Source organism: Anopheles stephensi, chromosome 2 (assembly GCF_013141755.1).
Source record: "Anopheles stephensi strain Indian chromosome 2, UCI_ANSTEP_V1.0, whole genome shotgun sequence".
NCBI classification, from domain to species: Eukaryota; Metazoa; Arthropoda; class Insecta; order Diptera; family Culicidae; genus Anopheles; species Anopheles stephensi.
The window spans coordinates 52,277,958-52,299,773 of NC_050202.1; the positions used below are offsets into that span (position 1 = coordinate 52,277,958).

Consider the following 21,816-nt stretch of genomic DNA (forward strand, 5'->3'; position numbering starts at 1 on the left):
AATATTTGAATGCAAAGCCTTTGTGGGATAAAAGTTTTTCATCCTGGAAGATGCATTTATCATCAAACCTTCATGAAACACTAAACAATTTTGGAAGTAAGTTAAGCTTATTTAAGAACATCTGTATTTTAAGTTCTTTTCAAGAAGATGCGGCCAAACCATACATTCCACTTATAGTGAGATGAGTGTTAAATAATATTTTGTATATTACTTTAATATCCTTAATACCCTTAATAGGTATCCCAAGCACGGTGTGTCAAAGCGGATAAGAGCATGAAAATCGATCCATTTACTGTTGCGTTAATGAGACCCACTCACACACATTAAGTCCCGGGGGTTCCCTGTGTCTTGTTGGACTTCCCGCTGTGTCTTCGCTAGCATTGCTCTTTCAAGTGAAAGTAAATAGATATCCCCCTTTTCACTGGTTGCTGTCAAAGCTCGGTGACGATCGCGTCGAGGTACGCCGGACTGTCCGTTGGCCAGCTAAGTGGGCTGTTTTGCACCGTTGCAATTTATTTGCCATTTCAAAGCGTTCCACCACACCACACGACCAATCGAAATCGAACTCGTGTTGAAGAAATGGGCCCGTTTTGGTGCTACGCGGCATGCTTCAAACGGTGCACATAAATCAGCGCCACCGACAACATGGGACTGATTTGTGGGTCCCGGCAACTATGGGGATGGAGAGCGCCGGAAGCGAACGCGGTACGGCGCTTCGAACGCTTGCACTGTTTATCTTTCGCACGTACACCGAATGCAAACTGTTGCATGTATCGTGTCCGTTTTGGAAGCTTCGTTCATACGCTTGGTGCAAATGATTGAACGTTTGAAGGCGAACGACCGATGATCGATCCAGCCGTTTTGGAGTGCTGAACCGACCAGCTGCTACGTCTGGTCTCGTTCTTGGGTTGTCCCACCGGAGGTGTTAGATACGGTTGGGCAAAGATTTTTTCCCATTCCCAACTCACCTTTCCCAGGAAAATGAAATGATCCGAACAAAAGGCAAGCGTCAAGAATTAGCAACCGGAAACGGATGAAGCTGCACAACGGGGCAACCAGAACCAGAGTCGGTGGAAACCGCACCGATCAGAAGAGCAAGAAGAGGAAAAAAAATATCCCAAGAAAAAGGATCTCCATCCTCCGGTTTTCCTGGTCGTTGGACCGCTGTAGTTGCGATTGTAATACTTCCGGGGTAGGCAGGCGTAGTCTCGTTATTAATTAAATCTCATGCTTTTGCTGCTTGCGATGCACAGTCAAACAACAAGGATTGTTCTGTTGTACTTGTGCTTGGTTCCCCTTCTTCCTGCTATCCGGGATGGATACTGGATAGCGTGGTGGGAAAAATCAGGAAGTTTCACCCGACCGGAAGTATCGGACTAATGATGATGGTTATTAGATGCGAGCAAAACTGAAAGCAAAAAAAAAAGGACGGATTCCGGGATCATTTTTATAGCCTGTGTCCATATTCTTTCGCAGTTTATTGTGTGTACTCGGCATCAGGAGGCACCCGAACTCACCCGGAGGCGTAAGGATCGCAAACGCAAAAAAGCGGGTCCTTGCGCGTGAAAAGCAAACCAACCGAAAAATCAAAACGCACACGAAACGGGAAAGGCTTTGCTGGAAGGGGGATATAGAAGGGCAAGAAATACAATTTTTAATAACTTATCCAAAGGTCACTGACGATAATGTCGTTTCTCTGGGTCGTCTGAGGTTGTGTTTTTCGCTTCTTCTTCTTCGCTATCGCTACGGATGATATCCGGATATTCCTGGTGCTTTGACTCCATTTTTGTTTCGCTCGGCTTTGCGTGTTAAGGACATTTATTTGCAGAATCGTTTTCAGGGAAGGTTCGGAGAAATTTCCCGATCCCACTGGATGTGTGTGTTTTGGTTTCGTACGTTTTTGGGAAGATTTTTTTGTGGGTTTTCTTTTAGTCCTTTTTTTCGATTTGTATCATTGCTTAAAAACGGAGGAAGAAAGTGAGAAATAGGAAAAAAAACCCACAACCCAATTGTAGCACAGAGTTTAGCTAGCAAGAAGTCGCTCGCTCACCCGCTGGGAGATTGTTGGCCTTTGATTTTATGAATTACTTTATCGCCCAAGGGCACCATTGTGATGTGTTTGCTAGTAAGGATTGGCCATAGCAAAAAATGCCATAGAAGAAAGAATGTCCCATTCGACCCGAGATCAATTTCGGATTGCTTTCGGGAACGTTGTGTGTGCGCTGGGTTTATTATTTTTGTTGTTGGTTGGTCCGCTTCATACGACCGAGCGCCCATATTCCTGGAACCCGAGATCGAAAGTATCGTGTGGAAAATATTTTCTTTACCCTGCTGCACGGTCACAAATTACGGAATAATATTTATTGTCCCATGCGCTGAAAGGGACGACCAAATAATTTTTCGATCAAACGTCTCCACCACTCCCCGGGAACCCGGCGGCATCACCGTTGGTTGACTATAGTGACTTTCGGAAAACCAACGACGACGACGACGGCGACAAAATGGACCGTAGAATATATTGACCCTGAAAGTGGGCAAGATGTGGACAGCAGGTGTGGTACAGCCGTTTGGCGTTTTCTACGATGAAGAAAAAGCTTTTTGCTCTAGAACTTGGAGCGAAAAAATCAAACCCGACCCGGGGAGGGACGCAAGGAGTCCGACAGCAGGACGGGTTCGAATACATTATTATGCAAATTTAGCCCATTCGTTTGGGCAATCGATCATCGTCTCCGTGCCGGAGCAGCAGCAGCAGCACCAGGAGCAAGTACGCTAAAGTGCTGGTTGCCACTGGTACGATTGTTTCAATTTTCCGTCCCACTGGTCCAGCGTCGCCATTGAACAGTGGGAAGTATCGGGAGGAATTTAGGTTTAAATTTTATTCTAAAATAGCTAAATTAATTTGCTTGTGAAATTCCTGACAAACATAAAACTTCATCTTCTCGGGGACATCCTCAAGTATGTAATGAAGTTATATTTTACTCTGGTTCTGGCAGTTGCGTTCAAGTCTTTTTTGATGCTTTTTTTCCAGAATTGTGGGTTTCCTTGGAAGAGTTCATGATGAAACGTACTGAATTTTAAGTAATCTTAGCAATCTTATAGAGTCTCCTTGATGCGATAAATAATGGCATAAAGAGATCCATCCTACACTCTTGGTGATCTCTTTCTGTCTGTGCCGGGCAATAAACTTCTTAAACATTCGTTTACAAAAATTTGAAATTTAACAATTTTAATGCTCTTAAGTAGTTCTTGTCAGTACCAAAAATGTAAGTAATATTGACAAAAATTCTGCTCTATGTATTCACTATTTTGCAGTCTCGTACATAAGATATTGTTTTATACAGCACACATGATGTTGAAGAAGCCCTGAGAGAACGTCTCTTAGTCAACAGCGCGGAGACAACCAACGAGGTTGGATGTATGGAACATAAAAGTGGGGTACCACAGATCTTCTTCCTTGGCACTATACAACCTCGAGAGGTCTCCACCTGCCATTTCTGGCTTTCTGTGATTTGATTGTACACGTAGCAAAGTAGTCAGCCCTACGTACGGGGAGGGCGCCTGGATGGGATCTGAACCCTTATTCTGCCGTGTGAAGACCGGTGCCGTTATTGCCTCGGCCACTGGACCGCACCGGGGTGCTACATATTTCCCGAATATTAAATCCTGAGACATTTCACATACTTTGCCTAATCTTCTATACCTTACTCTTGCTCCTTAATCGATAACTTCCCAATAATATGTAATATGTTACTGATGTTATGATTCAATTTGGTGCGAAAAAAAGCTCAATAATTTGAAAAGCTGCGCCAAGTTCTGAACAAAATGTTAAAATGAGCAAAAGACTACAAAAGAGTTTTCACACGGGAGGATAGGGACACAAATCTCATTCAAACCGTCCTCTGATACTGAGGACGGATTTTCCAATTGCGTCTAGTAAGGTCTAGTAAGAATGGCAGCCATGTAAAAAAAAGTTGTCAAGCTAAGAACTAGAAAACTAGACTACAATAAAGTAAAAATTAGTAGATCACCTCTAAACGCTGGAAAAGCGCTCGCATAACCTCCAACTGTCTCTCATAACCGCCAAGTCAAAAAATTTTGCAGGATCGAAGGATCAAATTTGAATATAGAATATTAAATCAACTCAATATTCACACCCGCTTTAAAGAGTTTGCTTCCCACTAAATACCCACTGTGCACATGTACGTGAAAGGGGAAAAACAAAACGAAAAAAAATAAAACAATCGACATCGTGGTATGGAGAAAGAGTTGCCATTTCGGTGTAGTTGATTTTGGTTTTTTTCCTTGCATCGGAATGGTTTCGCCCCGTCGCCGAAAAAACACTGAACTGGATGGAGTGATTGGCAGTTGGACGGATACTTGTTTTCCCTGCTAGCCTCAGCCAATCTCGACCAACAGCCTGACTCGTCTTGCTTCACCTGCGAACACAATTTTTCGATTGATTGAGTCCTCCCAGTAGTAGTTGCGTTTTGTTTGCTACTGGTTTCCGCTTCCATTCGCTATGGAGGGAACCGTCAAAGCACAAACAGTTTATCGTGTTCTTCGTCATCGATCCCGTCTCCGTGTCGTAGGTTTGGGCAAACGAGTTGGGTTGGAAGATGGCCAGCAAAATAATGACATAACCGGTTGGTCAATTGCGACGAGTTCAAAACTGCCAAATCGTTGTGCATGTACGCCGCGGTCTGTTACCGGAAAAGAATCCTGAATCCACTGGAGTATCATAGAGAGAGAGAGAGAAAGAGTCGGGAAACAAAAGCCAAAAACTTATCCGCTTGTGGTGACAATGTGCCAAATGCCAGAACCGATTCGGGAAGCTTATTGCATTACGCGTTCGGAATATGGGGGAAAAAAGGCTGGAAGGAAAAAACGGAAAAGCTCGAGCTAGAACCACTGTTTGACTAATTAGCCAAACTGAGACCCAACCCCCTGACACTTCACCAGGAATCCAACAGCAACTCTCTCATGGTTTTGGTAGAGCCAAAAGACCGGAAAGGCCATCGTCATGGGTCAGGTGGAAAATTAAATTCGGCGCAACCCGGGACGCCGAAGAGAGACATGGAACGTGTCGGGGATTTTGCGCTAAATGACTGCCAAACACACACACTCACGCCCACATCTACAGCTGGCTGTGTGAGCTGCATTTCCGCTCCCAGCCGCCAGCCGGAGGTCAGCGGTCAGCGTCGGTTCCGCGTCTGGAACAAATTAAAAAGAGTTTAAAAATTAATTTGTTTCTTCTTCGCTCGCCCATTACAAAGCCACACCAAAGTTTGACCTTCTTTTGTCGCAAATGGCACAACCACCACCACCATCCGGCACGCCGATGAATGCAGGCCACGAGAAGGCCATGCCCTCCCCTGACACCCTTCCTTACGCCCTCCTTCTCTCCGGGAAAGCCCTTTTGTGCATTTGCCCAACCCAGCCGGCTCGATACCGCCGGCTGCACCCCTTTGTACCGTGGTAAAAAAGTTTTCCAATTGGCAAAGCGTCTAATATTTTGCATCCGTTTCTTTAGTTTTTGTTGAAACATTCGTTTCGTCTCGGATTTTTTGTTTTGGAGTTTACTTTCTTCGCGTGGGCAGCGTGGGCAGTTGGGCGGCGTGCGTACAGCCACGCCACGGTTTGTGGCCGAGTCGATGAAAAATGAGTTACGAAATGTTACCGTAAGTCGGTCTGTCATTTCTTTCGTTCAGTACGGTACGCCGCTGGCTAGTGGAGTATTTGCCTGCCGACGGTGGGGTTGATGGATTCGCAACAATGTTGCCGAGGGAAAATGCAAATGCACTGCAAACGCTTGTAACATGCAAACCGCGGAAACGGAAGTACTGTAGCATGTTGCATTTTGTCGTCTGACGTCTGGAAAGCTCGGGGGATGGGGGGGGGGAGGACTTTTTTCTCGCCCACAAAATCGGAAACAATGTATGCAAGCATGAGATGGGAAAGAATGGCAATAGATTTCTTGGGAAGGACTAGTGGTATATACAATAAAGTTAATGAAATATAAATTAGGACCAATTTATTCAGGATTTCTTTGGAAGCTCTGCTATCAAAGGGTTGCCACAGAGATAGAAGACATCATTATAAAAATATGCTCAAACGGTGAGGGTATCAGTGTAACTCAGCTGTCATCTTTGCTTGAATCGTAATATTTAATAGGAGACTCAGCGGTATTGTTTTCCTTTTCTACTTTACAAGGCTTTTGCGAAGCGAATGGCTCTCAATATGATGCTGACAGCTTGATTGTCCTTAAGATAAATTGGAACTTTTAGGGAAAAAACCGATATCTGTAGCACTTTCTCGAATGTTTTGATTACCTTTTTGAGTATTGCTGGACACAAACATTGAAGCACTCTTATTTGGAGTTGCAAAACTTTATCGAAACTTGTCTCTCTTTGCTTTGGTCTCTTTGCCTAAAACTCATTTTGTTGTAGTTGAAATTGGTTGAGAGTCTTTGACACATTGAAAAATATTTTGATACCGTTTAGCAGCTATTTTTCCTATTTTTTCATCTTCTTCTTGTCTGTGAGATAATCCCTCGGTACGACTGTGGAATTCAGCTTCTTGGGCCTTTGTCAGTTAGTCTGCAGTTATGAACATATACTGATCAATTACCTCTCAAAATTAAGGACTTGTAACTAGTAGCCACATGTCATGAATTGAGTAGAGCACCTATCGGTTGCTCATTAAGCAAGGTTGTCACATGGATCACTTCGAGGATCACTTATCTAGCTTTGGATGTGTTCCTCATCCAGGGTAGCTTCAAATCCTTAGTATTATAGTAGTCCCACTAATAATGTTATCCTCAATAACCTTCTAATTTTCATATACTTTTTGTTTGTTTACAGATAAAAAGGACAAAACGAAACAAAAGCTTGAAAAACGAACGTCCGACGTGAACGAGGCGCCGAACGTGAAGTGTGTCCTCGTGGGAGACGGTGCTGTCGGTAAAACTAACCTCATACTCACGTACATCCAGGACCGGTTCACACACGAATACGTACCGACGGCATTCGACAAATACAATGGTAAGCAATGCAGAATACATTTTTCAATTACCCTTCAATGAAGTTCTGGCCATCCTGTCAAACCTAATACACTGGTTGAACAATTCCGCCTTCCGTTCCGATATTGTGTCCAACACAATTTCTCAGAACCCGACTGAGGAACTTTTACAGTCATGCATCGATAATGATTAATCCCGTATTGCAATTGACGTTCAGTCACGTGCATCACATTCCAGTCCGAGAGATTGCTGATTGATTTATTGAAACGTATGCCGTCCAAGGTGCATAAGTTTCGATTCTCCTCTCAATCTCCCCTTCTTGCGGGGCTCCTTTCCTACCTCGTGCCTGTAACTTAAAACCGATTTGTAAAGCTGGCTGCTGCTGCTGCTTAGCTTTTTAGCGGATAAACCAAACTTACGTTGATTGTGCAGTTAAGTCGGGCGTAAATTTACTGCCCACCCAAACGCCGAGAACCTTAAGAGGGTTGGATTATTCCTGGATGAGCTCCGGAAACTATTTACACGCCGAACGGAAGCTGGTGCGGCCGGGAAGCTGTGTAAGTGAAGAGCGAACATAATGGTCATCGCCCAATCCTGCCGTCGGTATGGCTGCCGGAAGTCCAGGATAGCAGGTAGGAACCAACAGCAGCAGCACCAGCATCATGAATGGAAATTACTCATTCTCTGTACAGTATGCAAACTCGGGGCGAGGTGAACACGGGAAGAAGAGCAACAAAAGCCGTGCCGGTCCTTAAATCACAAACTCTCCACTTCCAGCGAGCTTCCAGAGCTTTTCCCCAGTGTGAGGAGTTCACAACTTTTCTATCTCTTCATTTTGTTTTGCTTGACCCGATTCGATGTGCCGGCGGAAGGCAAAACAGGACATCTTGTTCTGTCGCCTCTGGATGTGCGGCCCGAGACCTCTCGACGCTGGAAAAACCGGAAACAGGAACGGGGGTTGGATGATAAGCTGGCCTGCTGGAGACGGAAGGAATTCATTGCATTTTATCGCACCGTACCGCACGAACACTGTTCCACAGTCACAAGTGAAAGCAAAAAGTAAATCCCCCAAAATCAAAACTCTTGACTCTTGGCTCGGGACAGTTGCGAGCGAGAGCAAAGTCGGCAGAGTAGATAAGGGAAATAAAATAAATTTCGCATAATATATTTTTTCTCATCTTGCACAAAAACTTGTTAGGCCCAACTAAAAGTGCAAGTTCGTATTTTCCGGAATTGATATCGGTTATTCCATTGCCTCGCGTACTTCTGAAGTTGACACAGTTTATTCACTCAAAAAAAAAGGAAGATTTGTTTTCTGACAGTTTGTTACTCAATCTTTTCATATTTTTGGTTAGTAAAAAAGCTCTCAATTAAATATTTCTTTTGCGTCCCGAACACTGCAAAGCCCAAACAATGGCCGGAAGATGTAAAACATGGTCCAGCACAAGCTTTTGACATCTGTCACTTTACACGGTCGTTGCTCTCCTTTTTTTTTTGTACACGAGCTTAATGCCATGTAGACGACCCTCCTTTGTAAACGGTTCAGATTGCAATTATAATAATAAGTGTCGATCATTTCTCACCAATCGCAGTTTGTGCCCTTCATTTTTTGTTTTCATTTTGACTTTTAAAAAGGGAAAACAAAACAAAAAACCCCGATCGGCCATTACATGACACAGGAGCGAAGGAGAGGTTCAAAAGGAAAAAAGCGGGATTAAAAAGTGCAATTTATTGAATGCTGGCGGAGATCAATCGGTGCCATGGCCGGGTTGTGCCTCGGTGCTCCGACATACGCGTAAATTTTTAATTTCGAAAATGAGTTTTGCTCGATTTTCCCCTTTTTTCCACGTGCTGTTACGCATGTTTCTTTATTGTCCGCCAACCGGCCGATCTGGTGGTGGATCCGGTTTTATCGTGTTGTGCATACCGGGTATTTCATATTTTTCACACCGTTTTGCATTCACCCCTGGGACTTCGATCGCGGCTGGGTGGCTGGCACACATTGACATGAGCGCCACAATGTCTCCCGGCGCACACATTGGCGTGCGCGCCTGTGTTGACGTTTCATTATGCAAACCCGATGGCTGACTCGTTCAGTGTTGGGGACAGGTGTGAGTGTGTGTGTGGCATACTAGGCTCAGCGACATAAATATTCATAGTGCATCCATTGCACATTTTTACCGTAGGTGTGCCACGGTGGCCACTGCTCGAACATGCAAATCGGCTGTGGATGTGTTTATGCATTTGTATGTGTGTGTGTGTGTGTGTGTGCTTTTTGGTTTTCTTTTTCTCCCTGAGCATGGTTCGGCGCCGTTTACTTTATTACATTCACTGTGCCCGCCGTAAAAGCCTGCCGTGCCGGAGGCATCCGTATCGTGGTGCCCTTCCCTCATGATCATCATCATCGTCAGCAGCAGAGACATTGCTACACGGTTGTTACTGGGCGTTACAATAATCTTTACCATCACCACCTGGCCACAGCAGTGTATCGTTCTTTCGGCGTTTGTGTAACGAGCCGCCGGTGCGCCAATGTAAATTCCATGTTCTGCGTGCGTTGCGTCGCCAGTTTTTAACATGCTTTCCCGGTGATGTTAGTTTAATTAACGCATCCTTGCTAAGCATCCCCGTCGAGCAAAAGGATGGGCTGCGTGGATGTTTTGTTTTTTTGTTTTGTTTTGTTGCGATGGCTGGTGGTTATTTGTTTTTACTCATGGTTTTACTTAGAATGTATTCGTTCGTTCTGGTTCTGTTCGGCTGCTTTGGAAGGGCACATTGATTAATGGGTGAATGCTAAATTAACAAGCATGAATTTTGCACTCGTCTGTTTCTTTGTAAGGTTTTTGCTCTATTGTAAATTGGGACCCTAGCTTAGAGGGATCAGAAATAAGAAGCTTTATCAGCTCACAATAACTGACTTTTTTTGAGTCTAATTATTATTATGTGATGTTATGTGTACAAGGTAAACGAGCGATTTTAAGGAAAAACGTTCCTATCAACATTTAGAACTAGACTCTATCGCATTTTAACAGACTAGCCTCGAGACTCTATCGCACCGCTTGAAATATCGTGAGTAACTGGACTAGAATAAAAAATGCACAGACATATTTCAGTCTAATCATTGCTTTACAAGTAAATTATTCGATGTTCAAGCTTTTATAAAGTTCTTATAGTTTAGAATATGCTTTAAGGGCCTATATAAGTTCGATCTGGTTGACTATTTGATAGGAGTAGCTGTTAGAGTTCTTCTTAAGCCTATCTTAAACTACACGCTAGATAGTGATTCCTGGGAGGCAGTGATGGAAAGGCAAGACATCTTGAGGTTATAGAGCCTAAGAAGAAGAAAGAGATAGCCTTGACTTCGTTTATTTAGTTTTTTTTGCTCAGTTGCTGAGAATGTTTATTAGGTTCGAGGATTCATTGGAGCAGGTTGTTGTACTTGGGAAATCAAAAATTGAAGGCTTATAATTTGGAAAATAAAACTTGAGTAGCTTGAAGGCTAATATCTGCCATAACGTATCCTTCTAAATTAAAGAATAAATTGCTAAATAATTGTCAAATTAAATAACGATTTTTCAGATATTTTAAGCACTTTCTAATAACCACCTAATGCCAATATTTACGACAAAAGATGGAAAATAATCCATTCTGTGATAAGTAGTAAGTAAAGGATAACAAAATTCCCATCAATTGTGATAAGCGAATTGCCTAACTGTTAGGCGCAATTAATTAAGATAGCACCCATCAATGGGATGTCAATTAAGATTTTAAACGTGTTGAAATTAATACACAAGCCTTATGGATATTCCTTACTAAAATACTCGAAACGGCATTCCCAAATCACTCGATTTCCACCGAACGAAGCAAAACTCTAATCAGAAAAAAAGAATTAATATAGAACATTTCTTTGATGGGCTTTGCCAGGCTTGTGATCGCCCTCGGGCGCCTATCGAACCGGAAGTTGCTCACGCGAAGACTTTACGCTCCTCCATTCATTTAATACTTTGCCGAAGAATGTCGAGATGAAAGGCACAAATAGTTGCTAACAACTACTCTTCAACGGCCCACCACCCCTCGGAGAGTGCTTCCGATTTTGATTGCCCACGGCACCGAACGCGAACGTCGGTATGCGCCGCTGAATCTACCAGGCAGATTGTGCCCGGTATGCCGGGAATGTTTCTTCGCAACTTCGAACCAATAAACGGATGCTGGCGAAGCTGAAGTTGCCACCATCCGGAAAGGATGTGACTTCGTATTACGACAGAATTAAGGATAATTGTGCCACCATCCGTCGATGCTGTTTGCCTGTTCGTCCGTTCGATATTACACCGGCACGCTTCGCTGGAAAAAGTGGACCAAGACGGTGGTTAGCTTCCAATATGTACCGAGATCGAGTGGAAGTTGCTCGCCTATTGGGTGCCGGTGCACAGGCACAGTTCTGGCTTGCCCCGAACGCCTCGAGACGTGTAAGGTAGCGGCAAATATTTGATCAGAATATAGTATATCCAAGGATTCTGACGCTGTTTGCACAAATGCTGCGTGCACTATGTATGATAAGCTGGCGATGGGTTCGGTGCCTGCATAGACCAAGAAGCCCGGAAAGTAGAACCCGTCCCGGCGCACGCTCCGGTTTGCTGGTTGAATTGGTCCTTTCCAGTGCATCACATATACACACACGCACACACCAGTGGACGTGTCCTTAGCCCTTGTTGCTTCTTGACACTTCCGCGGCCCGATGGTTTGAGGTTTGCCGTGCGATAAGGCCACCGAAACGTGATATATGCTGGTGGAAAATTCTTCTCTCCAAACAATTTCCGATACCGCAGCGAAACGTGATTCCTGGCCGACTGGTGACTGGTGGATGGTCCTGCCGTGCTGTCGTGGTTTGTAGCGGCGAAGAAGGTCCTTGAGCAGCTGTGAGGGTGGATTGGAAATGGAACACAGCTGCCCGGTGACCTTCCGAAGCGTGTTGCAATGTGATACCGAGTGAGAATATAAAAATGGACTCAATTTGTGATACAGAGGGAGGTACATGTTGTGGAAAAATGTTGGAGTAAAAATATTGGAGAATATAACTTTATAAGCGAGATACTGGATATAGTACTTTACGTCAACCCAACAAACTCTTCAATTTTGTTATCCTCCAATCTATCAGATATTCAGTACAATCCTGTTCATCTGACAATATTTTGAACTATTTAAACATGAACAAACTATAACTAGGATCTCATCTATAGTTTAAACCTAGTCCTTAGGCTTATTGGGTTCTTATATTGGAACGCTAATGACTCTTCAAATCCCATCCAGACCGCCTCCCCGTACGCAGGGCTGACTACTTTGCTATGGGTAATTTAAGTCACAGAAAGCCAGAAATGGCAGGTCAAGACCTTTCGAGGTTGAAGTATGACTTTTCAAAGGATTAGATTAACCAAGATTTTTATATCTACATTATACCTGTACAATAAATTGTAACACTGTTTGGCACAAAAGCTTCAAAATCTAGAACTAGTTCAAAGAACCAAAGTTCGAACATTTTAAAGATTCTCAACAGGATACAGTGAAGTGGATTTGTTGCCCATTGGAGTTCTGAAGTGAAATATTCCGATCGTTTCATTATAAAATGTTTTATGTCTAGAAAAACTTGGAAAGATTCTACCTCAACTTCATAAAAAATTCGATAGCAAGTGTAACTGATTGCAGGTCAAGCTGGAAATGTTCCTCTTTATCCTGATACAATTAATAGACGAGCTAAGTCTAATGACTCAAAGTTCCAGCGGGATCCGGATCCCGGAGTTTGAGCCGATAGCTGTGCCAATCTTCACAAGTCAGCAGACGAGGAGATCAACCCCGATTCGGACTGTTCCGTCGTAGTGAGACAATCCAACTAGACTTATTCTATTAAGCCATGCGATGGCCGTCATAATCTAGAACGTCGTTAAACCAAGAAGAAGTCGCAAAGTCCCCGAAAGCGAACCAACCAAAAACCGACCAAGAATCCAGAAAAATGCTCAATATTTACCAAACCACCAAATATCCCTATAAAACACAACAAAACCAATGTAATATTTATGGCAAGATAAAGCATGATGCGTTATCACTGAACAGCAATCATTTACGTCAAGACAGTACCGCCAACTTTACCGACAACACACTCAGCTGCCATTACGCCATACAAGCACAGTTCCCATAAAGCTCCTGTGAACCCACCAACTCCTCTGCTAACATATGCCAGCTGCATCAATACTGAACGCCTGAACGTTCTTAACAGATTTACGTTCACGTACGGCACCATATCACATCCGGTTGTGCCGTATCTGAAGGAATAGTAGACAGCGGAAACGCCACGAGCTCCCACGCGCAAATGTAAATTTAATTCAGCGCCACGTTTACGCGCCGCCGATACGTTTGGCGATCAAATGAAATGCAAACAGTGGGGAATAAATTGAAAACAAAAATCATCAAAATTTGCCAAAATGGTAAATAAATCAGTGCGGCCCGACAGGTTACATCATCCGCTTCGAAAGTCCCGTGATGGCGTCACACGCTGTGGCCCAGGGGTTTGGCTGATGTTTATCGAGTCCGTATTACCTTTTGCGACTCCACGCGTGCTCACGGACGGTTTTGATCGGTTCTTTTTAACGTTAAAATGTTTGGTTTATGTCGGTGTGGAGGTTAGATTTTAAAAATTATCAAGATTTATTGAGCTCTGGTGAGTTGCTCGAGGCTACCGCATCAGAATCGATCTCGAGAAACGTGGGAAGGAGTGAGAACTAAATGGCAATATAAAAAGGAAGCTCTAGTCAAACCGGAAATAAAGCAGAGCTTCTTCAGAAGGTTGGAGAATCGATGGAAAACAGGACCAAAAAAGACACAAGCGCTTGCAGTCATGACGCCGTCGTGTGACGGATAAACTCTTCAGAATCGCGGGCTCTTTTTTGTTGTTGCTGCTGATAGTCGTGTGTCGTATCATCTCTCCTTTTGACTACGCGCTTATCGACCGATATTATCTGCTCGAGCAGCGCGCTCATTTTCTACCCACGTCACGTCACGAGCGCACCGATATCGATAAGACGCCATACCAGTCCAACCAGCTCTGCTCACTCCACCAACGGATGAAAAACTGTCTGCAAACATTGTGTGCAGAATGTATCGTGGCGAAAAATAAACATAAACACCGGAGCCGGGCCGGGGCGAATCCTGCCAAACAACCAAAACGCCGAAACCCTGCCCGTGATATATATTTCGATAAGCGACGCCCGAAGATTAAGATAGATGGATCACCGTCAGTTGGAAGTGCTCTCGCGCGCGCCTTCCGAGAAATTTCAGGTGAATCAACAGTGAGCGAACGGGGGATGGGCTGTGGTAGTGGGGTTGTTGGTCCGAGTGGCCAGATTGCTTCACGTATCGGAACAATCGCCCGCCAGCCGCCCGCTGTGTTTGTTTGTCGCGAATGTTACCGATTCCGTCCGTAATTGAAACGTTCCTTTATGTTGCGCTTGACTGGAATGGTCAAGCCATTTTGTAACGGCCGCGTGATTCTTGTGCGGTTTTATGTTTTTGCTGGGTAGATTCGTCAGACTTGCTGTTGTTTATGCTAGGCTCGAAGGGTGGTTATGTTTTTGAAGATTAAAAACGAAACCCTGTGTGGTATTCCCGGTGTCAATGAGATGGTTGTCCGGTCGAAAAAAGCTTCCACGAGTTTCATTATTGGAGCTAAGCGTTTTTTGAGGCTATGTTGATTAAATGGCTGCTTTTCAGCGACGGCTGGACACGCAATACGGCCTTCCCGGGTGGTGAGAATGAGCCCAGCTGTTTCGTTGCTGTGGTTGTGTGGTGGAAAACAAACATGTCCCGCTGCGTCCCGGGACGCCCTCTCCATAGCGAGTCTCGCGGGGAAATCCCGACGGTAGAAACTGTCAACAATTCTCGGTAGGTTGTCGGTTATCGGCAGGGACGGGTGAAAATGAACGATACGATCATAAACTGGGAGAGTAAATATGCTTGAAAGGCAGGTGGAGGGTTATTAAGCACTTTTGTTTTGTTTTTGAAAATTGTTTCGTTTCGTTAAAGCTGGTGGTGGAAAGAAAATGTTATAGTGATGTTTTATGGATGATCTGGTTCTGAAGAAAGACATGAGAAGGGTTTTTCATAAAGAAGAATTTCAGTTAGGAGTTGAAAATTAATAACTCTTTTTAAAGTTTATATGTGTGTCCAGTTTCAGTGATAGAAAAAAAATTTGTCTCAATTTGTAGTACTTTGAGGTGGCAAACTTTTTCACTTAGCAAAGTATAAGAAGTGTAAAAATGGAAAGAAATAATTTCGTTGATATAGATGATCGTAACAGATGCTTTCTGTAAGGAGTCATCTCACTGTAATTTGTCGACCGAACATCTGCAATTTTACCCTCACTAAGTTCTATGATATAGGCATTTTATTGTATTTAAACCTTGCCTTAGATCGACATGTGCTATAATTAAACCGAGCCGCCTCATAAAGTCACGGACTACAGATCATCCCAATATCTCAATCTTAAACAGTTAGTGAAACGAAAATTGGATTGGGGCCAGATCTGACGCAGGACTATCAAATATCCAGCTACAGGTCAAATCAAGTCACTGAAGTCGGAAATTTCAAACCAAAACCTCTCTAGATTGAACCGTCAAAGCAAAATATGACGAAGAACAAGTTAGATAGTTAGTCCTTGCTATGAGGTAACGACCTGGATTGGTCTCGATAACCGGTCTTGACGTTAGGAGGACCGTCTTGCCGTCTAAAGGGCCACCAGACTTCAGTCTCCAACGATCATAACTAGAACTGACAGATATATGTCGGCTTTTGTGGGGAAGTATTTGGAACTTCACATCTTCGATAGCATTTATAGTCCGTTGCTAACATAAGAATCAATACTGACTGAGCATACTGACAAACCTTTCCTGTGGTCCTCACAATCTTTGAGATCTTGATTGTATTGTACTAGCGATCCTATTCTTCTGATGTCTTATGTATTCGATTTTTTGTACATTTTTTGAGTCTTTCCGTTAGTTAAGCTTTGAGCATTTTTATCCTAAAAGAAAATTGTTTGTTAGTTTAGGAGAAAACTCAGATACGAGCTAGACTCTAGAAATCAGATGCAATTTTGATAAACAATTTACACAAATTTACTCTCCTGTGTTTCTTAAATTGATATCAAAATCCATCCAATCTTCTCCTAAAATTCATTTATAAACCTTCACAAAGTGATGTAACATTTCCGCTGTATTCCATCAATTGCCTTACCTTGTACAAAGCTTAAACATTTTTAAACAATACCATCACTAATTAATAACATGTCCATAAACCTCTAGACTATTTGCGACTATTACTGACTCAACCTCTTCCCTTTTCAACACTCGAACAGAGTCAATTGTATCGTAAATATAATCTACTGGCACTTCATTGCTATTAACGAGAGACAAAAAGCTCCACATTACCGTAAGCTGCAACCGACTGTGGTTATGAATATCAAGTTTGCCGTCTCCCCGTTTCCAACGTTTGCAACACTCAAGATCGCGCTTAAAACTACGCGGTCCTACGCGGTCCTTGAACAGATTTGCTTACATAAACCATACCGCACACCGGCTTTCCGCGCCGTTTTTCCCCCCGGGCTGCAATGCAACTTCCGCCACATTGAACGATAATATTCTTCCGTCAATCAACCTGCCGCCCGGTTGCACCCGTTTATGCAAATGAGTGTTCGATCGAAATTGTGTCTCGCTGTGGGTCGGTCGGTCGATGTACCGGGAGGGTTAGCTCTTTCCATTTTTCATTCACTGTTATAGATACCCAGGCAACAGCGAGGCACAGTGTTGTTGAATTTTCATTCGTATCGTTACGAGGGACAAGCCGCGGCCGGAGTGGATAGGTGAGGATCTGTGGATGCACCACAACACCCTATAGTCCCTCCCAACCACAGAGCAGCCGATACTCGAGCGAAATAATTCAATATCTATTTCAATGCAATCGTTCGCATCGCTCTGGCAGAAGCTGACCCCGAACGCAAATGCGATATGCGGGCCACTCGAAACGTCACTTCGAGAGCGTTCGAGTGCAGCGTGCGGTGCATACACCGAAGACAGGCTGCTTTGTGCCCGGTGCTGAAGAACCCCCGGCACCCCGAAGCGACGGGCGAGCGCGGTAATTGCATTGGTATCATCCACAACCGCTGACCATGTTGCTGTTGCTGCTGCTGCTGCTCGGGTGATGCAACCGGCTGAACGATGCAAAATCGATTTCGAAGTGCTGGCTGACGCTCGCTGAACAGGTCCCATGTTGATGGTGTCGTTGTAGTAGCTTCAGAGAAGATTTTCTGTCCGGGGTCATCAGAGTTCAGATTGTTTCGGCCCACCTCCCCCAATCCCCCGTCAAACTACCACAATCGAAGGTGAAGAAGGTCTGTCAACGAGGTCTGACAGATTCGATAAACCAGAAAATGCTCATAATTAAGATATCGTCCTCGTGTAGCGCAGAGGTATCTTGGTTGTATTTTTCATATTCCAGCTGCATAAAACAGCATTCAGCTGCCGAAGTTTCGAACCGGTTCTCTCTGCGGGCCTGCCTGCCAGGCTATCAGAAGAATGCATGAGATAGCATAGCTTTCGCGGCCAGCCCTGACTCACCGGGTTGTGTTAGCGTTTCGTTTGCTTAATCGACCACCTACGCGTACCTTGCAGTGCACACAGCTGTGCAGTTTAAATCGTTTGGCCGTGACACAGTGGAGAACCCGAGCTTATCTTTTCGATGTCTGTTTTGGCGGGTTTTTTGTTGTTGTTGTTGTAGGTTTTATGTTCAGCCTCGCAGTCGCCATTAAGGGAAGGAATAAGCAGTGATTCAAAAAGCCGTGTGGAAATCTTTGTTGGTTAAAATTGAGGTAGAACAATTGCTAAATCGAATTATGCATTCATGGATGGAGTGAAGTTTTTTACCAAAATAAATGAGATTTTGTATATACTTGAATTGGGAATTTTAAGTATTAATTTTTAACATACTGTGAAGGATCAGCATTGAGCCTGAAGATATACTTATACTTTCCTTATAAATTCTTAAATCTAAGCTTAGAATCTTAACAACAAGCTTCTCAATCCATTTAGCAGTTATCGAACTTGCCAGACTACTGGTTCTTTTAAAAATTACTCTCGGTCACAGTAAGGAGTTCGTTCAGCGAGATTCGATCGCCACGACATTTAAATTATAAGAGCTTTTAGCCTGCCATTGCTATTATTTCCATATGGATTAGATAATTTATTTCATATTAGTTCGATAACTTTTATATGAAGTCACTGGCATACAGTAGCTTTGGGAATTGTGAATAAGGGACAATTCAAAGTAATCAGCTTTATCAAATTAGTTTTCAAACAATATTGCTTGTTAAATCAGGTCATTCAGACCTTAAGTCGGACGCAAATTTAATTTAAACAAAAAGAAGCAAAGGGCAAATGTAGAAGAAAATGTTTTCCCGTTTCTATGGGGAAAAACCTTGATGGAGAGTTTTTTTTTGTATTTTTATGTATTTTAATCTTATGCACTAGAAATAACAGTAGTCTGTGATTCGAAATTCCAGTCTCAAGAATGCTTTAATACACTGAGCAATTGTTGTAAACCCTTGATGTTTCGGATGGTTAAAACCTTGTTTAAACTTAAGAGACGATCTTATCCACTATTATAGGACCATTCCTCTACTTTTGTAAGTTATCGTCCTTATTGGTGCTACAACCACGAGATTACTGCCATTTCTTGTTTCCTTGACATAATTACGAACTGAAGCATCTCAATGTATAATTTGCAACACAGTTAGACAACAATATCCTGCAAGGGATATTCTTTACTTTTTCTTGGACACTACAACCTCAAGAAGTCGTGGTCGTGGTCTGCCATTTTTGCCTGCCTGAGGTTTGCCTTTACCCGTAGCAGGATAGTTAGACCATCTCTGGGTGGTCTGGATGGGGTTTGATCTCCGGGCCTGTCGTATGAAGACCGTCGCCGTTATCGCCTCGGTCACCGGTCCACCTCCTTCAAGGGATATTATGATGCCGATGTTTAAAACATCAAAATTGTTTAGAATTTTGGTAAAAATTTTAGTTGGAAAATCGAGAAAAGGATTGGATTCATCCTCTGCTTTATCACACTATAATCGAATCATTATTTCAATATGAACTGATTTAAAAAAGTATTTTAAAATTTTTCTTTTAGTGTATTGATTTTCATGCTCATCATTATTGGGTAACGTCTGAACGAATATTAAAAAAAACGATTTAATGTTTAACTTATGAACTTCATAACTTGGACCATATTTTTAATTTATTTATTGAGTATTACGGTCCGATGCCGTATTGTCAACCATATTTTTAAATGATTAAAAAATGGATATGGAATTAGTCTTTTTGTTGTATCCATCACCGATTGTACAGCAAGTAAAATATAAGCGAGATTCCACCTACATCAATTCTCACTCAGAGCAAATGTCAGACACTCAGCAAACGTACACCCACATATTTGGTTCCCATCGACAATCTTTTCCACCTGTTCCAGCTGAGCTGAAACTTTTTCCGAATCAATCTCAAATTTTGATTCTTTGCCTCACCGCAACTTCCCAAACAAAAAACCCATTTCATTCATATCGTAAAAGTTATCAGCGATCGACACAAAAAAAACACACTCCAGTTGAAAAATCTAGATCCCATCTTCATTGTCACGACTTCATTCTAACTTTCTCTGGCAACGTACCAAAAAAACGCAACGCTCCTCCTTCGCTCTTTAATCGATTCCCATCTGACAGCGGTTTCTTTAAATGAGTAGGTAAAGCAGCAAAATAGGAACGGCGAACGAGAAAGGAAAAGAAAAGCGTAGTCGAACGTCCGAACGTCCCAAAAACAATCCCAAAAAGAGGCGATGCATGCCACCTGTGTCAAATTGTGCGACCTTTTTCTCGCTCCTTCCCGGAACTCGTCGCTGTGGCAAAGGCCATTCCGTTCCGTGATGATGAGAGAGATTCGGGAATGGATTTCCTGGCTGCGTCCCCTTCGTTCGATTACGGGTCATTATTTAGATTAAAATATGGATTTTAAGTTTATTTTTTGACTCGTTTGGTGGGAAGCTAGAGAAAGCTACGACTAATGTGGACGTGGTGTGATAAGACATGCATCGAGGGGTTCACGGGCTACGCTATAAAAAGGGGTTGATGATGTTGAGTGTGTTCGGAGAAGTTTCGCTTTATTAGTTTTTTCTCACCATGTCTACGGAACTCGAGCCTTGCCCTCTGCGTGGGAGGAGACAAAACCAGTGCCGGGCAATGTGTCGATCATTTTACGACCATTTGGGTAATTGGAAATAAATTTTAAACTTGATATGCCAACGGGACAACAATCGATCGAGTGCGGGAAAAGTTGGCTCTTGTCAAACCCTACCCGATTTTCTACAGTGGAAAAGCTACGACTGATGTGGGTTTTTGTCCCACGAATCAAAAGTCTTTTTTTTCCTTCCACCGGATTCCATCATAGAGAAATAAGCAAAGGGAAAAATATTCAACAGACATTGTAGGTAGCCCTTAGAACCGGGAGCAGTTTCCACTTGAAAGCCAGATCACCATTTTCGCCACTTGAGAAAAGCCTTCTGGAAAGCTCTTTATTGTGGTGAAACAATCCCGCATCGTCAGTCCGCCATAGAATTCTTCTCGAATGTTCACCCTTCTTTTCCCACAGCGGACATAAGGTTTTTGAATTGATGAGCTTGTACATTCTAACAGCATAACAAAGTAGCACACACTGCGAAGAACTTGCGCTTCAACCTTCTCTTTCCGTTCTTCTTCCTTCAGTGGACGTCAGCGTGGATGGACGACCGATCGGTGTGACGCTCTGCGATACGGCCGGCCAGGATGCGCTCGACACGCTGCGGCAGCTTTGCTATCCCGGGTCCGACGTTATCCTGCTCTGCTTCTCCGTCGTCCAGCCGGACAGCTTTCGATCGCTGGCCACCAAATGGCAGCCGGAAATCAGCAAGCTGAAGGGTGTCTCGGTGGTGCTTGTCGGTACGCAGTCCGATCTACGGAATGATCAGGGGACGATCAGCAAGCTGCAGGTAAGTTATCGATGGGTGGTGCAAGGTTGATTCTAATCTAAAGGGAAACAGCTGGTTCGGAAATAATTGAAGCCTTGCTTAACCTTTTCGAAACACATTGCTTTATTCTCGTTTCAGGCACAAGGAGAGAAACCGATCCTGTTCTCATCAGCCTGGGACTTTGCCCGGAAGATAGGCGCTAAATACATTGAAACATCGTCACACAAGAAGGTAAATATGGTGGGATATTAAAAAAGAGGGCCTTACATACTGGTTTACCTGATGCTACAACCACTTAGCGGTCTTCTGCAGTTCTTTGAGGACGGAAAAGTCTAATATCCTGATCTCTTTGGTAGACATAACTGCTTCATCATTCCATCTTTATTTGGGCTTATCACGCCTATTTCCGCTCATAAGCATTCAGGTTGATGAAATGACTAGATGGAAATGACCTGGAACACCAGAGCCGGACTTTAGTATGAGCAAACTTAGCAGATGTTTAGAGACTGGATTTTTTAAGGGGTTCTCCGTTCATAGCAACAGAGGCATCACTTCCTGTAAGCTGGCTGTAGAGTCCTGGGAGCTTCGATCAGGCCGAAACTTCGAAACTTCAAGACTCAAGCAATTTATGGGTAAAAAGATTATCTTCCAAGTAGCTATCCCCAGAAGGTCATAATTTAATGGGCATTTTAGGGTTGGACCACCAACAAGCG

The 21,816-nt window shown here is 43.4% G+C and overlaps 1 protein-coding gene across 3 annotated transcripts in view; it reads left to right on the forward strand.

The window, feature by feature from the left end:
- LOC118502710 overlaps positions 1–21,816 on the forward strand; it is a 48,149-nt gene that overhangs the window by 22,001 nt on the left and 4,332 nt on the right. For all 3 annotated transcript variants that reach the window (XM_036035257.1, XM_036035256.1, XM_036035255.1), the window contains exons 4-6: positions 6,861–7,040; positions 20,862–21,124; positions 21,242–21,334. In XM_036035257.1, the coding sequence (XP_035891150.1) occupies positions 6,861–7,040; positions 20,862–21,124; positions 21,242–21,334 (536 nt within the window). The remainder of the gene's footprint in view (positions 1–6,860; positions 7,041–20,861; positions 21,125–21,241; positions 21,335–21,816) is intronic.